The sequence below is a fragment of the Felis catus genome, chromosome A1 (genome assembly GCF_018350175.1).
Source record: "Felis catus isolate Fca126 chromosome A1, F.catus_Fca126_mat1.0, whole genome shotgun sequence".
NCBI lineage: Eukaryota > Metazoa > Chordata > Mammalia > Carnivora > Felidae > Felis > Felis catus.
The window spans coordinates 89,309,427-89,326,523 of record NC_058368.1 but is presented as its reverse complement, the minus strand read 5'-3'; the positions used below and the strand labels follow the sequence as shown (position 1 = coordinate 89,326,523).

General features: G+C 39.6%; 1 protein-coding gene across 1 annotated transcript; it reads right to left on the bottom strand.

Moving 5' to 3' along the window:
• Positions 1–14,292: 14,292 nt before the first annotated feature.
• Positions 14,293–15,240, bottom strand: LOC101082972 (olfactory receptor 2V2). Its single transcript, XM_003980636.1, has one exon. The coding sequence runs from the start codon at positions 15,238–15,240 to the stop codon at positions 14,293–14,295; it is 948 nt and encodes a 315-aa protein (XP_003980685.1).
• Between the last annotated feature and the right edge of the window lie 1,857 nt (positions 15,241–17,097).

The window sequence follows — 17,097 nt, the reverse complement described above, 5'->3', positions numbered from 1 at the left end:
GTCTAAACCCAAGTATGTCAAGTATGTGTCATGTGGGCACCCAGAATGCTTCCTGAAGCATAAGAAATTTATTTTACTGTGTCTCTTTCTTTTCTGGTGTTGTGTGTTTGTGTCCTGTTTTCATTTCTGGTTACTGGTCAAGTTTGGTTCAGGCTCTGTGCAGACATAGTAGATAATTATTCCCTTTTGGTGGCAGCAGTTATTGAGTCTGGATTCATGGTTTGAGTGGTGATGATGTCTGTCAGATGCAGACATCTGCATTTATTGTTGAGTTTGCAATTTACTACCTGGTTTGAGCCCAAACACTGGGGAGGGCCATGTTAATTTATGGGTTTATGTCCAGTGAAAAACATGATTGCAAAGGCCTGATTTATTGCCTGATAGGACATTAAACACTTTTATATTATGGAATCTTATTTGAACATGATTTTATTTTTATTTATTTTATTATATTTTAAAATTCCAGTACAGTTAACATACAATGTTATATTAGTTTCAGGTGTACAACACAGTGATTCAACAATTCCATACAACACCCAGTGAATGATTTTTTAAATATTGTTGGATTTGGTTTGCTAATATTTTCTTGAGGATTTTTGCACCTATGCTTATCAGAGATACTGGCCTGTAGTTTTTTTTTTTGTTTGTTTGTTTGTTTTTGAGTCTTTGTCTGGTTTTGGTATCAGAGTAATGCTTACCTCATAGAATGATTTTTGGAAGCTTTACTTCCTCTTCTATTTTTGAAATAGTTTGAGGAGAAGAATAGGTATTAATTCTTTAAATGCTTGGTAGAAATTGCCTGTTAAGGTGTCTGGCCCTGGACTTTTGTCTTTTGGGAGTTTCTTTATTACTGATTCAATTTCATTGCTGGTAGTTGGTCTGTTCAAATTTTCTATTTCTTCCTGATTCAGTTCTGTATATGTCTCTAAGAATTTAGCCATTTCTTCTAGGTAATCCAGTTTGTTGGCATATCATTTTTCATAATATTTTCTTATAGTTATTTGTATTTCTGTGGTGTTGGTTTTATTTCTCCTCATTCATTTGTAATTTTGTATTTGCATCCTTTCTCTCTCTTTTTCTTTTCTTTTTTTTCTTTCTTTCTTTTGTTCTTTCTTTTTATTTATTTAAAAAAAATTTTTTTCAACGTTTTTTATTTATTTTTGGGACAGAGAGAGAGACAGACCATGAACGGGGGAGGGGCAGAGAGAGAGGGAGACACAGAATCTGAAACAGGCTCCAGGCTCCGAGCCATCAGCCCAGAGCCCGATGCGGGGCTCGAACTCACGGACCGCAAGATTGTGACCTGGCTGAAGTCGGACGCTTAACCGACTGTGCCACCCAGGCTCCCCTTGTTCTTTCTTTTTAAATGAGTCTGGCTAATTTTGTTAATCTTTTCAAAGAATCAACTCCTGATTTCATTAATCTGTTCTATAGTTGTTTTAGTTTCTATTTCATTTATTTTTCCCTAATCTTTATTATATCCTTCCTTCTATCAGTTTTGGGTTTGTTGTTGTTGTTATTTTTCTAGCTTCTTCAGGTGTAAGGGTAGATTGTTTATTCGAAATTTTTGTGGCTTTTGAGGTAGGCCTGTATTGCTATAAACTTTCCCCTTAGAACAGGTTTTGCTGCATCCCAATGATTTTGACCATTGTGTTTTCGTTTTTATTTGTTTCCATGTACTTTTTAAATTTTTTATTTGATTTCCTGAATGTTATTTAACCTCCACGTATTTGTGTCTTTCCAGATTTTTTCATGTGGTTGATTTCACGTTTCATAGCATTGTGGTCAGAAAAGAAGTAAGGTATGATTCAATTGTCATGAATTTGTTGAGGCCTGGTTTGTGACCTAGTATGTGATCTATTCTGGGGACTGTTCCATGTGCAATTGAAAAGAATGCATATTCTGCTGTTTTAGGATGGAATATTCTGAATATATCTGTTAAGTCCATCTGGTCCAGTGTGTCATTTAAAGCCTTTGCTTCCTTGTTGATTTTCTATTTAGATGATCTGTCCATTGATGTAAGTGGGGCATAAACATCCCTTACTACTTCTGTATTATTATTGATTAGTTCCTTTATGTTTGTTATCAACAGTTTTATATATTTGGGTGCTTCCATGTTGGGTTCATAAATATTTATAATTGTTATATCTTCTGTTGAATTGTCCCCTTTATAATTATATAGTGTCCTTTAGTGTCTCTTATTACAGTGTTTGTTTTAAAGTCTATTTTTCTGATATAAAGATTCTTAACCTGGCTTTCCTTTGACATCCATTTGCATGATAAATGTTTCTTCATCCCCTCACTTTCTTTTTTCTCTTTTTTTAATTTCAATTATTTATTTATTTATAAATGTTTTTATTTTATTTTTGAGGCAGAGACAGAGCATGAGCAGGAGAGGGGCAGAGAGAGAGGGAGACACAGAATCTGAAGCAGGCTTCAGGCTCTGAGCAGTCAGCACAGAGCCTGATGTGGGGCTCGAACTCACATACTGTGAGATCATGATCTGAGCTGAAGTTGGATGCTTAACCGACTGAGCCACCCAGGCACCCTAAGTCTTGTATTTTAAAAAATTATTTATGTATTTATTGTGAGAGAGAGCATGAATGGGGGAGGGACAGAGAGAAAGGAACAGTGAGAATCCCAAGCAAGTTCCATGCTGTCAGTGCAGAGCCCAACATGGGGCTTGATCCCATGAACTGTGAGATCATGACCTGAGCTGAAATCAAGACTCAGATGCTTAACCAACTGAACCACCTACGTGCCCCCTGAGTTTTGTATTTTTATCCATTCTGTCACCCTATGTCTTTTGATTGGAGCATTTAGCCCATTTAAATTCAAGTTAATTATTTATAGATATGTATTTATTGCCATTTTGTTACTTGTTTTGTGGTTGTTCCTGAAGATTTTCTCTGACCCTTTCTTGTCTTTCATATTTTGCTGATCTTCTTCTTTTTTTTAATGCTTATTCATTTTGAGAGACATAGAAAGAGAGAGTGGGGGAGGGGCAGAGAGAGAATCCCAAGCAAGCTGCATGCTGTCAGCACAGAGCCCAGCACAGGACTTGATCCCACAAACCCTGAGATCATGAGCTGAGCCAAAAATCAAGAATTGGACGCTCAGCCAACTGAGTCACCCAGGTGCTCCCTTGCTGATTTTCTTTAGTGACATATTTGGATTCCTTTCTGTTTAATTTTTGTATATTTGTTAGTGTTTTTTGATATGTGGTTACCATTAGGTTTGTCTAAAACCTCTTCTGCACTAGCAGTCTATATTAAGTTGATGGTCATTTAAGTTTGAACCCATTCTTATCTCTTCTCCCCATGTTTTAGGTATATGTAGTATATTTTACATCCTCTTCTGTGAGTTCCCTGACTGATTTTTACTGTTTTTGTGTGTCCTATCTGTATACTGTCACTTTTGGTCTCTCCTTTCCACTCAAAGAGTCTCCATTTTTTCTTTTAAGTTTTTATATAAATCCCAGTTAGTTAACATATAGTGTAATATTGTTTCAGGTATACAATATAGTGATTCAACACTTCTGTACAACACCTGGTGCTGGTAACAACAAGTGCACTCCTAATTCCCATTACTTAACCCAACCCCTTCACCTACCTCCCTTCTGGTAACCATCAGTTGTTCTTTATAGTTAAGAGTCTGTTTCTTGGTTTGCCTCTCTCACAGAGCATTCCATTTGTGTGTGTGTGTGTGTGTGTGTGTGTGTGTGTGTGTTATTGTCAAATTGGCTAACATATAGTGTGTAAAGTGTGCTCTTGGTTTTTGGGGTAGATTCCCATGGTTCATCACTTACATACAACACCCAGTGCTTATCCCAACAAGTGCCCTCCTCAATGCCCATCACCTGTTTCCCCCTCTCCTCCACTCCCCATCCACCCTCAGTTTGTTCTCTGTACTTAAGAGTCTCTTATGGTTTGTCTCCCTCCCTGTTTGTAGCTACTTTTTCCCCCCTTTCCCTTCCCCCATGGTCTTCCATTAAGTTTCTCAAGATCTACTCATAAGTGAAAACATATGATATCTGTCCTTCTCTGACATACTTATTTCACTCAGCATATTATCTTTTTCCCCCCTTTCCCTTCCCCCATGGTCTTCCATTAAGTTTCTCAAGATCCACTCATAAGTGAAAACATATGGTATCTGTCCTTCTCTGACATACTTATTTCACTCAGCATATTACCTTCCAGTTCCATGCATGCTGCTGCAAATGGCCAGATTTCATTCTTTCTCATTGCCAAGTAGTATTCCATTGTATATATAAACCACGTCTTCTTTATTCATTCATCAATTGACAGACACCTTGGGCTATTTACATATCTTGGCTATTATAGATAATGCTACTATAAACATTGGGGGGCATGTATCCCTTTGAATTAGTATTTTTGTATTTTTTGAGTAACAAAGGAGCTGGCAGGCACCATTTTTCTCGCCAACCACCCAGCATAAACACATGCCATCTGTGGGTACCAGCTAGGTGCCAACACTCACTGACCCATTAACTTGCTAACACAGCCACATATCCTCCCTGTGCTTTGGTGGATCTACCTCCTCCAGCAGACCTGCTTTACTCCTGGTGCTGTGGGTCCCCCTCCAATACTCTCTTGACCAGAGACCGTCCAAAGCGAACCACAAGCTTGGCAATGTGCAAGTAGGCCTGACATGTGCCAACACCACTCCAAAAAGACTCCTGCTCCAGGGAGAGGGGAAAATCTCCACACACCAGTCAGATGGAGGCCCCAGCAAGGGCCCTGTACACCAATGAAAGCCTTCTCAGTGGACAATACACAGAAAGCCCCCTGCAGTTTGGTGTTACTATACCTCGCAAACACCTGGTCTGCCTCAACTGAAGCCTAAGGCAGTTCTTTTTTTAATTTTTTTAACGTTTATTTATTTTTGAGACAGAGAGAGACAGAGCATGAGTGGGGGAGGGTCAGAGAGAGAGAGGGAGACACAGAATCTGAAACAGGCTCCAGGCTCCAAGCTGTCAGCACAGAGCCCGACGCGGGGCTCGAACTCACGGACCGCGAGATCATGACCTGAGCCGAAGTCGGCCGCTTAACCGACTGAGCCACCCAGGTGCCCCAAGCCTAAGGCAGTTCTAGATTGGCCCACTAACACCACAGGGATCACACAGCCCACCAGAGGTAAAGAGCCATTGCAGATGACTGGACTGAAGGAAAAAGTGGCTCAGCCACAACAGCAGGATGCATGCAACACATAGGACACATCCCTGAAGTGCCAGATTCAGGCTAACAGGGAGCATTGCACTTCAGAGCATTACAAGATCTCATCCTCATAAAGCCACTACTTTAAAGAGCAGGAGACTTAGCTGACTTTCCTAACCCACAGAAACAGACAGAGAGACTCAGACAAAATGAAGAGATAGAAGAACATGTACCAAATGAAATAACAAGACAAAATCAAGCAAGAGGGGTGCCTGGGTGGCTCAGTCAGTTAAGTGCCCAACTCATGATTTCAGCTCAGGTCATGATCTCACAGTTCATGAGTTCAAGGCGAGCCCTACATAGGGCTCTGCACTGACAGTGTGAAGCCTGCTTGGGATTCTCTTTCTCTGCCCCTCCCCCACTCATACATATGTGCTCTCTCTCTCTTCTCTCTCTCCTCCCCCAAAATAAATAAACATTCTTTAAAAATCACAGCAAGAGTCTCCCCACCATTTCTGTCCTTCCAGAACATGCTCTGAGATGTGTAAACTATGTCCTTCCATATGCCCCAGGTGTTTTTCAAACTGTGACTTATTTGCTGCATCTCCATGGGCTATTTTTTGTGCTGTCTATTTAGGGGCAAGACTGTTTTCTCTAACCCTCTTGCTTCTTCCAGAGCCAAGCCCATTGATTTTTAAAATTGCAAGTTTTTCCCTGATGATGAGCGGCATTTCATGTGCCTGTTGGCCATCTGGATGTCTTCTTTGGAAAAGTGTCTATTCATGTCTTCTGCCCATTTCTTCACTGGATTATTTTTTTTGGGGGGTGTGGAGTTTGGTGAGTTCTTTATAGATTTTGGATGCTAGCCCTTTATCTGATATGTCATTTGCAAATATCTTTTCCCATTCTATGAATTGCCTTTTAGTTTTGTTGGTTGTTTCCTTTGCAGTACAGAAACTTTTTATTTTCATGAGGTCCCAATATACAAATCAAAGCCACACTGAGATATCACCTCACGCTGGTCAGAGTGGCTAAAATGAACAAATCAGGAGACTATAGATGCTGGTGAGGATGTGGAGAAACGGGAACCCTCTTGCCCTGTTGGTGGGAATGCAAACTGGTGTAGTCACTCTGGCAAACAGTGTGGAGGTTCCTCAAAAAATTAAAAATAGAACTACCCTATGACTCAGCAATAGCACTGCTAGGAATTTACCCATGGGATACAAGAGTGCTGATGCATAGGAGCACATGTACCCCAATGTTTATAGCAGCACTTTTAACAATAGTCAAAATATGGAAAGAGCCTAATGAATGGATAAATAAGATGTGGTTCATATATGCAATGGAATACTACATGACAATGAGAAAGAATGAAATCTTGCCATTTGCAGCAACGTGGATGGAACTGGAGGGTATTATGCTAAGTGAAATAAGTCAGTCAGAGAAAGATACCATATGTTTTCACTCATATGTGGATCCTGAGAAACTTAACAGAAGTCCATGGGGGAGGGGAAGGGGAAAAAGTTACAAACAGAGAGGGAGGGAGGCAAACTGTAAGAGAACAATACAAAGAACAAACTAAGAGCTGATGGGGGTGGGGGAGAGAGGAAAGTGGGTGATGGGCATTGAGGAGGCCACTTGTTGGGATGAGCACTGAGTGTTGTATGGAAGCCAATTTGACAGTTATATTAAAAAATAAATAAAATTGCAGGTTTTAATTCCCGCTCTTTGTAAGAACTTCCATAATCTGGCCCCTTTCCTTTTCAATGTCAATTATCTTCTCTGTGTAGGTTCCTTGATGTGATAGTCTGTTTCTCTCCCTTCTCTATACCAGCAGGAAATCCTATAGGTACATTTAAACTTCCCACTCTGTCTTTGCCTTTCTACCCCCTTCAATGTGGCCTCTTCTCTACATTTAGTTGTGGAGTTTGTTCTGCCAGTCTTTGGGTCATTTTCTGGGTTATTTACACTGATGTGAGTGTTATCTAGTTGTATACGTGGGACGAGGTGAACTTAGGGTCTTCTTACTCCACCATCTTCCCAGCAATCCATTCTTTGATTTCTCAAAATAAATTTTCTAATGGCCTGTATAAACCCCCTTTGCTCATGGAACTACCTTTACTGTTTGAGTTTCCCATTAATTAATGAATTGCATAAAATCTCTGACACATGTTCATTTGATACTGAATGAGAATTGGGTTTTTTAACACTTTTTAATGTTTATTTGTTTTTGAGAGACAGAGAGACAGAGTGTAGTGGAGTAGGGGCAGAGAGAGAGGGAGACACAGAATTCCAAGCAGTTTACAGGCTCTTAGCGGTCAACACAGAGTTTGAAGCGGGGCTTGAACTCATGAACCATGAGATCATGACCTGAGTCAAAATCCGGCATTTAATTGACTGAACCACCCAGGTGCCCCTAATATTTTTTTAATGTTTATTTACTTTTGAGAGAGACTGAGAGGGACAGAATGCAAGCAGGGGAGAGGCATAGAAAGAAGGAGACACAGAATCTGAAGCAGGCTTCAGGCTCTGAGATGTCAGCACAGAGCCTGATGCAGGGCTTGAACCCACAAACTGTGAAATCATGATCTGAGCCAAAGTTGGCCGCTTAACCGACTGAGCCACCCAGACACCCTGTGAATATTATTTTTAATGATGAAAAAACAAAACTTTTACAACCCCATACAGAAAAGAAATATATGATTCAATCTTCCCTTTATTTAAAAGTTTTTAATCATGAATTAAGAGCAAACATTTTTAAACATCCGATGACAGAAATGGTAAATGAAATTATTCAGAAAGGAAGGCCCTTACTTCTCAAAAAGAAAAGGGAGATGACCCAAATAGATAAAATCATGATTGAAAATGGAATTATTACAAGCAATCCCTCAGAAATACAAGCAAGTATCAGGGAATACTATAAAAAATTATGTGCCAACAAACTGGACAACCTGGAAGAAATGGACAAATTCCTAAGCACCCACACACTACCAAAACTCAATCAGGAGGAAATATAAAGCTTGAACAGACCCATAACCAGGGAAGAAATTGAATCAGTCATCAAAAATCTCCCCAAAAATAAGAGTCCAGGACCAGATGGCTTCTCTGGGGAATTCTACCAGACATTTAAAGCAGAGATAATACCTAACCTTCTCAAGCTGTTCCAAAACATAGAAAGGGAAGGAAAACTTCCAGTCTCATCCTATGAAGCCAGAATTACTATGATTCCCAAACCATAAAGAGACCCAGCAAAAAAAAGAGAACTACAGGCCAATATCCCTGACGAATATAGATGCAACAATTCTCAGCAAGATACTAGCAAATCGAATTCAACAGCATATAAAAAGAATTATTCACCATGATCAAGTGGCATTCATTCCTGGGCTGCAGGGCTTGTTCAACATTCGCAAATCAATGTATGTGATACGTCACATTAATAAAAGAAAAGACAAGAACCATATGATCCTGTCAATCAATGCAGAAAAAGAATTTGACAAAATTCAACATCCTTTCTCAATAAAAACCCTCAAGAAAGTCAGGATAGAAGGAACATACTTAAACATCATAAAAGCCATTTATGAAAAGCCCACAGCTAACGTCATCCTCAATGGGGAGAAACTGAGAGCCTTCCCCCTGAGATCAGGAACATGACAGGGATGTCCACTCTCACCAATGTTGTTTAATATAGTGTTGGAAGTTCTAGCATCAGCAATCAGACAACAAAAGGAAATCAAAGACATCAAAATTGGCAAAGATGAAGTCAAGCATTCACTTTTTGCAGATGACATGATATTATACATGGAAATGCGAATACACTCCACCAAAAGTCTGCTAGAAATGATACGTGAATTCAGCAAAGTCTCAGGATACAAAATTAATGTACAGAAATCAGTTGCATTCTTATACACTAATAATGAAGCGACAGAAAGACAAATAAAGAAACTGATCCCATTCACAATTGCACCAAGAAGCATAAAATACCTGGGAATAAACCTAACCAAAGATGTAAAAGATCTGTATGTTGAAAACTATAGGAAGCTTATGAAGAAAGTTGAAGATGATATAAAAAACATGGAAAAACATTCCGTGCTCATGGATTGGAAGAATAAAAATTGTTAAAATGTCAATACTACCCAAAGCTATCTACACATTCAATGCAATCCCAATCAAAATTGCACCAGCATTCTTCTTGAAGCTAGAACAAGCAATCCTAAAATTTGTATGGAACCACAAAAGACCCTGAATAGCCAAAGTAATTTTGAAGAAGAAGACCAAAGCTGGAGGCATCACAATCCCAGACTTTAGCCTCTACTACAAAGCTGTAATCATCAAGACAGCATGGTATTGGCACAAAAACAGACATAAAGACCAATGGAATAGAATATAGACTCTAGAATTGGACCCACAGAGTATGGCCAACTAATGTTTGACAAAGAAGGAAAGAATATCCAATAGAAAAAAGACAGTCTCTTTAACAAATGGTGCTGGGAGAACTGGACAGCAACACGCAAAAGAATGAAACTAGACCACTTTCTTACACCATACACAAAAATAAACTCAAAATGGATAAAGGACCTGAATGTGAGACAGGAAACCATCAAAACCCTAGACGGGAAAGCAGGAAAAAACCTCTCTGACTTCAGCCGCAGCAATTTCTTACTTGACACATCCCCAAAGGCAAGGGAATTAAAAGCAAAAAGGAACTATTGGGACCTCACGAAGATAAAAGTTTCTGCATTGCAAAGGAAACAACCAACAAAACTAAAAGGCAACCGACAGAATGGGAAAAGATATTTGCAAATGACGTAGGAGACAAAGGGCTAGTATCCAAAATCTATACAGAACTCACCAAACTCCACGCTTGAAAAACAAATAATCCAGTGAAGAAATGGGCAGAAGACATGAATAGACACTCCTCTAAAGAAGACATCCGGATGGCCAACAGGCACATGAAAAGATGCTCAACGTCGCTCCTTATCAGGGAAATACAAATCAAAACCACACTGAGTTACCACCTCACGCCAGAGTGGCCAAAATGAACAAATCAGGAGACTATAGATGCTGGTGAGGATGTGGAGAAACAGGAACCCTCTTGCACTGTTGGTGGGAATGCAAACTGGTGCAGTCACTCTGGCAAACAGTGTGGAGGTTCCTCAAAAAATTAAAAATAAAACTACTCTATGACCCAGCAATAGCACTGCTAGGAATTTACCCAAGGGATACAGGAGTGCTGATGCATAGGGGCACTTGTACCCCAATGTTTATAACAGCACTTTCAACAATAGCCAAATTGGAAAGAGCCTAAATGTCCATCAGCTGATGAATGGATAAAGAAATTGTGGTTTATATACACAATGGAATACTACATGGCAATGAGAAAGAATGAAATATGGCCTTTGGTAGTAATGTGGTTGGAACTGGAGAGTGTTATGCTAAGTGAAATAAGTCATACAGAGAAAGACAGATACCAAATCTTTTCACTCTTATGTGGATCCTGAAAAAATTAACAGAAGACCATGGGGGAGGAGAAGGAAAAAAAAGGTTAGGGAGAGAGCCAAACCATGAGAGACTGCTAAAAACTGAGAATAAACTGAGGGTTGATGGGGGGTGGGAGGGAGGGTAGGGTGGGTGATGGGTATCGAGGAGGGTACCTTTTGGGATCTGCACTGGGTGTTGTATGGAAACCAATTTGACAATAAATTCATATTAAAAAAATAAAAACTAAGAACAAACTGAGGGTTGATGGGGGGTAGGAGGGAGGGGAGGGTGGGTGATGGGTATTGAGGAGGGCACCTGTTGGGATGACCGATGGGTGTTGTATGGAAACCAATTTGACAATAAATTTCATATTAAAAAATAAAATAAAATAAAATGTTCATACAAAAAAATAGAAAGGAAGGCCCTTAATGAAAACATCCTAATCAATGGCACCAGGAAGAGCTGGGGAGTCAGGAGGGCAGGTCCCATCTAGAGCCGTATGCCCTTGGAGAGCAGAATTCACCAAGCGAGGGCTGCTCTGATTAGTCAGGTAGGTCTGCAACAGGGTGTCAGTGAAGGAAAGCCAGTGCACCTCCATATTCTTGAAGGAAATGGGACTGAAACAGAAGGAGGGACCTAAGAAATGGAGAGAAGAGAAATTTCCAAGAGAAAAGTCTTGTGTGGTGAATACTCCAGAATCTCCTCATATCCCATGAAAAAGGGTGTTAACTGAGGTATTTTGGGCACTGCAAATATTTCCACAAGCAGGAAATAATGCCTCTCACAAAGGCTGTGTAAAGGTTTTGAAGAAATGCTAAGATTGAGGAATGAGCAATGAGGAAACAGAGCCTCACTGGTGGAAGAAACACTGAGCCAGGTCCAGCGCCCAGCTGAGAGGTTTTATTCCCTGACACGCCTATTTGCACCCACTGTTCTTCACTCTGCTGAGATTAAGGAAAGTTGCTCGTATTTTCACAAATCCTTGGAGACCTCTCCTCTCTCACATCTCTGTCGCCAATGTCTGGCAATTAAATTCCAAGGGAAGGGAACCTCCTGCAAAGTACTCTGCGGATCTCAGGTGCTCCAACAAACAGACTCTGTCTCAGGGAGAGGTGGAGAGAATTGAGGAATGAGGGTAAGGTAAGGCACTTAAATTGAGCCCAAGTGTCCTTGCCTGTAAGAGGCATATAATAGTGTTCACAAAATGTAGTGAAATTAAAGTGAATAGACAATCTAAAGTTGCCTCCCCATGGTAGGTCCTAAGAATTGTAGTTGCTATTAGAGTTGCTGCCCTCCATTCTCTTCAAGCCTGAAAACTGAGCAAATGACTTCCTGTGGTTTAGTCCAACTTCCAGAACCCAAACAGTCCTCTCTTTTTTTCCCTGCATGCAACAAAGAATATTTTTTCCCAGAAAAAGATAGTTTTATTACAAATGTGTACATAAGCTGTAGAGAGTTTAAATGGATGGATAAAAATAACACCTATAACTTAAATATAGACATTTGAAAATATATTTTCAAATAAAAATAAAATTCTGGCATTTATATTCCAAACATAACTTCCCATGGGAAAACAGTGTACTGAGTTTTCCAGTTACAGAAACTGAAGTGGTAAAAAGTGGCTAATTTTGCTGGAGGATTATATAGAGAGCACTTTCCTGTATATTTCTTATGTGCCAGACAATAAATGAGTCTTTACCCCTTTCCCCAAGAATCCCAAAGACTTTGCACTTTATTCTTTAAAGAATATAAAGACTTCAATAAATCTGTGTACAGTTCCTGGTCACAAAAATAATCTATTAAAAAATGAGCAGAAGACACGAACGGACATTTCTCCAAAGAAGACATACAGATGGCAAACAGACACATGAAATTATGTTCATCATTACTTACCAATGGGAAATGCAAATCAAAATTATAATGTGATATCATCTCACATCTGTCAGAATGGCTAAAATCACCAATACAAGAAACAACAGGTGTTGGCGAGGATGTGGAGATAAAGGAACACTCTTGCACCATTGGTGGGAATACAAATTGGTGCAATCATCCTGGAAAACAGTAAGGAGGTTCCTCAAAAAGTTGAGGAGAGCACTTGTTGGCATGAGCACTGGGTGTTGTAAGTAAGTGATGAATCATGGGCATCTACTCCTGAGGCCCAGAGCACACTGTATACTCTGTATATTAGCTAATTTGACAATAAATTCATTGAAAAATAAGTTAAAAGTAGAATTACCTTATGATTGAGAAACTGCAGCACTAGGTACCTGCCCCAAAAATACAAAAATACTAATTCAAAGGGATACATGCCCCCCAATGTCTATATTAGCATATCTACAATAGCCAAGATATAGAAGCAGCCCAAATGTCCATCGATAGAGGAATGGATAAAGATGTGGTATATATAAATGAAATTCTATTCAGCCATAAAAAAGAAAGACATCTTGCCATTTGCAATGACATTAATGGAGCTAGAGAATATAAAGCTAAGTGAAATAAGTCAGTCAGAGAAAGACAAATATATGATTTCACTCATATGTGGAATTTAGGAAATTAAACAAACAAGCAAAAGAAAAAACAAATCAAGAAACAGACTCTTAGAGAAATCAAGAAACACTCTTAACTATAGGGAACAAGCTGATAGTTACGGGGGTGGTGGTGGTGGTGGATGAAATAGATGATGGGGATTAAGGAGTGCACTTGTGATGAGCACAGGGTAATGTATGGAAGTGTTGAATTACTATATTGTACACCTGAAACTAATGTAACACTGCACATGAACTAACTGGAATTAAAAACTTAAAAAGCCAAAAACCCCCACTTATATGTTAAAAAAAGTTTCCCAGTTCCAGATGTCAAGGGGGAGCACTCTCTAAAGAGAATTTTATAAGCTTGTTTTTCATCTAAGACACTAGTGTGAGACCTTATATAAATCAGAGACAAATGGTATCTATATATACACATATGGAACATAGTATGTTGCCTGGCATATAGTAGGTTCTGAATTCAATGGTAGAGATTAGCAATAAGAGTTAAGAAATTAAGCTCAGGGCAGCCTCTGATAGAGAATAATTCCAGTTTTAAATAATAAGTGCTAATGATTCCAATGACTTACTTCTGCACAGTGCTTGAATTTACAAAATCCTATATTCCAGTGTAATGTATTTTAAAAGTGAAATAACTCACAAAATATTGGGTTAAAAAAAAAGCTGGTTTTTCACTAGACATAGAGAGGGTTTAGGGTTTAAAAAGACATCCCCAAGCCTTCAGGTGTTATGATCATCACCATTTTTATTTCATTTTATTAAACATTTTTAATGTTCATTTATTTATTTTGAGATACAAAGAGAGAGAGAGAGAGAGAGAGAGAGAGAGAGAGAGAGAGAGCGAGAGCACAGTTGGGGAGGGCAGAGAGAGAATCTCAAGCACAGAGCTGGAGGTGGAGCTTGATCTCATGAACTAGTGAGATCATGACCTGAGCTGATAATCAACAGTTGGACACCTAACCAACTGAGCCATCTAGGTGACCCTGATCATCACTATTATGAGGAAACAGAGCCTCACACAAAGATTATTTACCCGAATTTACAGAACAAGGAGATGACACTGCCAGACACAAGGATGCCCTGTGTTGTGTTCAGTGCTGGCTGCTAATCCTGCAATGGTCCAGCCCCTTCCTTAGGGCCCTCATCACATCGCGGTTTCTCAAGCTATAAATGAGGGGGTTGAGCATAGGAGTAAGGACTGTGTAGAAAATAGAGACCACCTTGTCATGACTAGGCACCCGGTAGCGCCGAGGCCTCAGGTAGATGAACATGGCTGCCCCGTAGAAGAGGGAGACAGCTGTTAGGTGAGAGGAACAGGTGGCCAGAGCCTTCTTGCCTGCCTGAGCAGAGCGCATGAGGAGCACAGCCCTCAGGATGAAAGCATAGGAGGCCATGGTGATTGAGAAGGGAAGAAACAGCATGAAGACACAGCAAGCATATATCACGTTCTCAAAAATGGATGTGTCTATACAGGCTAGTTTCAACAAGGAAAGCATCTCACAAAAGAAGTGGTTCACTTCTCTCAAGCCACAGTATGGGAAAGTCATTACTACCACCATCTGTATCACACCATCTATTATTCCAAAGGCCCAGGAGCTCCCAACAATTTGAAGACAGACCCTCTGACTCATGAGGACAGGATAGTGAAGTGGGTGGCTAATGGCTACATAGCGGTCATAAGCCATGAATCCCAGCAAGAACCCTTCAGATCCCACAAGACACACAAAGAGGCCAATTTGTATGCCACAACCCACAAAGGAGATGGACTTCCTGCCAGTCAGGAAATTGACCACCATCTTCGGCACATTGGTACAGACCAATATGAGGTCCATGAGGGAGAGCTGACTGAGGAAGAAGTACATGGGTGTGTGAAGTTGAGGATCTCCATAGATGAGGAAGAGGAGGAGGACATTACCACAGAGGGCCACTGTGAAGACCACCATAACAACAGAGAAGAGGACAAGGTCAGTTGGACTGTGAGAAAAAATGCCCAAGAGGATGAAGTCGTCTGTGGATGATTGATTCAACCATATCTCCATGGTTTAGTTGATGTTTCTGGTCACCTAACAGCGTGGACAAAAAATATTGGATTGACTGATATTTCTATATTACCTCTGCATTCTACATCTTCAACCACCTGTTTTGTTTGTAACTCATGAAACTTTAACAACATAAGCTTTGAGACATAGGAAGGACACTCCTTCATATTTCCATCTAACAGCAATAAAAGTTATCCTAGTTTATAGCATGGACCAAGTATCTGTATTTGTGTATATCTTTACTAGGAAGAATTTATCATTTCTGCAAGCAAAATCTTGGCTTTATCATATGATACTGAATCTTTTATGATATCACACAGACTTGGTAAACTATCTCAAGCAGGACTGTACATCTCAGTCCAAAAGACCATTTATATGCACAATGGAAAAGGAATTGTATGAAGCTTGAGCTGCTCTTTAACCTGTATATCTTTTTTTTTATGTTCTGAGAGTGTTATCAGTCTAGCCAATCTGGTATATTTATAATATTGATAAAGGAAGTATCTTTCATGCCTCACATGAGAAGGAAGAGTTATAATTAGATGCCATTATTGTCAATTATTTTGGGGGTGACAGGAAAGTCATGAGGCCAATGTGGAAAAGCAAGTTTGGTGCCCAAATCTATTAAGAACAGTGAGGTATTCAGTTATGCTGAGATTTTTAAAATAATCCCAGGATTCGGTTTCAGTAAAAGTTGACTGATAAACAGGTAATATCTACCTACCTAAGTTATCTTTAGTAGACATCAAAGAGCCTTCTTTACAAGATATTTCTGACTAATACCTTGGACATGGCTTTTACTCATGGCCTTATAAAAATTCCAATTAAGTTATTGGAGAATGTCAATTAAAATGGATTTCTCTTGATCTTTGGTCAATATTTTTTCCCCTAAATATCTTACTAAGGAGCATAATAAGGAAACATGACCCAATTTTACATGAACAAAAGCCAAGTTAAGAAATAAAAGCTATGCATATTAAAACTCCCTTGAGTATAGTCACAATCCAAGGAAAATAAAATAATAAATGATTATAAGTAATTAAATGGAAAACATCATACTATTCTGACACAACTCTTTCTTTTATTGTTGTCCTCACTCTCTCACCCAGTTGAACCTTGTCTTTTCCCTCAAAAACACTTCCAGTTTTTAGGCTTCTCCTTGTTCTCTCTCTCATCAGCCTCTTTCTTTTCTTTGTTTTTTAATATAAAATTTATTGTCACACTTGTTTCCATACAACACCCAGTGCTCATCCCAACAGGTGCCTTCCTCAATGCCCATCACCCACCCTCCCTCCCTCCCACCCCATCAACCCTCAGTTTATTCTCAGTTTTTAGGAGTCTCTCATGGTTTGGCTCTCTCCCTCTCTAACTTTTTTCCCTCCCACTCCCCCATGGTCTTCTGTTAAGTTTCTCAGGATCCACATAAGAGTGAAAACATTTGGTATCTGTCTTTCTCTGTATGGCTTATTTCACTTAGCATCACACTCTCCAGTTCCATCCACGTTGCTACAAAGGGCCATATTTCATTCTTTCTCATTGCCATGTAGTATTGCATTGTGTATATAAACCACAATTTCTTTATCCATTCATCAGTTGGTGGATATTTAGGCTGTTTCCATAATTTGGCTATTGTTGAAAGTGCTGCTATGAACATTGTGATAAAACTGCCCCTATGCATCAGTACTCCTGTATCCCTTGGATAAATTCCTAGCAGTGCTATTGCTGGGTCATAGGGTAGATCTATTGTTAATTTTTTGAGGAACCTCCACACTGTTTTCCAGAGTGTCATCAGCCTCTTTCTAATTTCACCTGTCCCCTATCCATTCAGTGCTGCCCTATCTGGAATGTTCATGGTTC

Excerpts from the sequence above, each read along its gene's own strand:
- LOC101082972 (XM_003980636.1), bottom strand. The coding sequence starts at position 15,240 with ATGGAGATATGGTTGAATCAATCATCCACAGACGACTTCATCCTCTTG.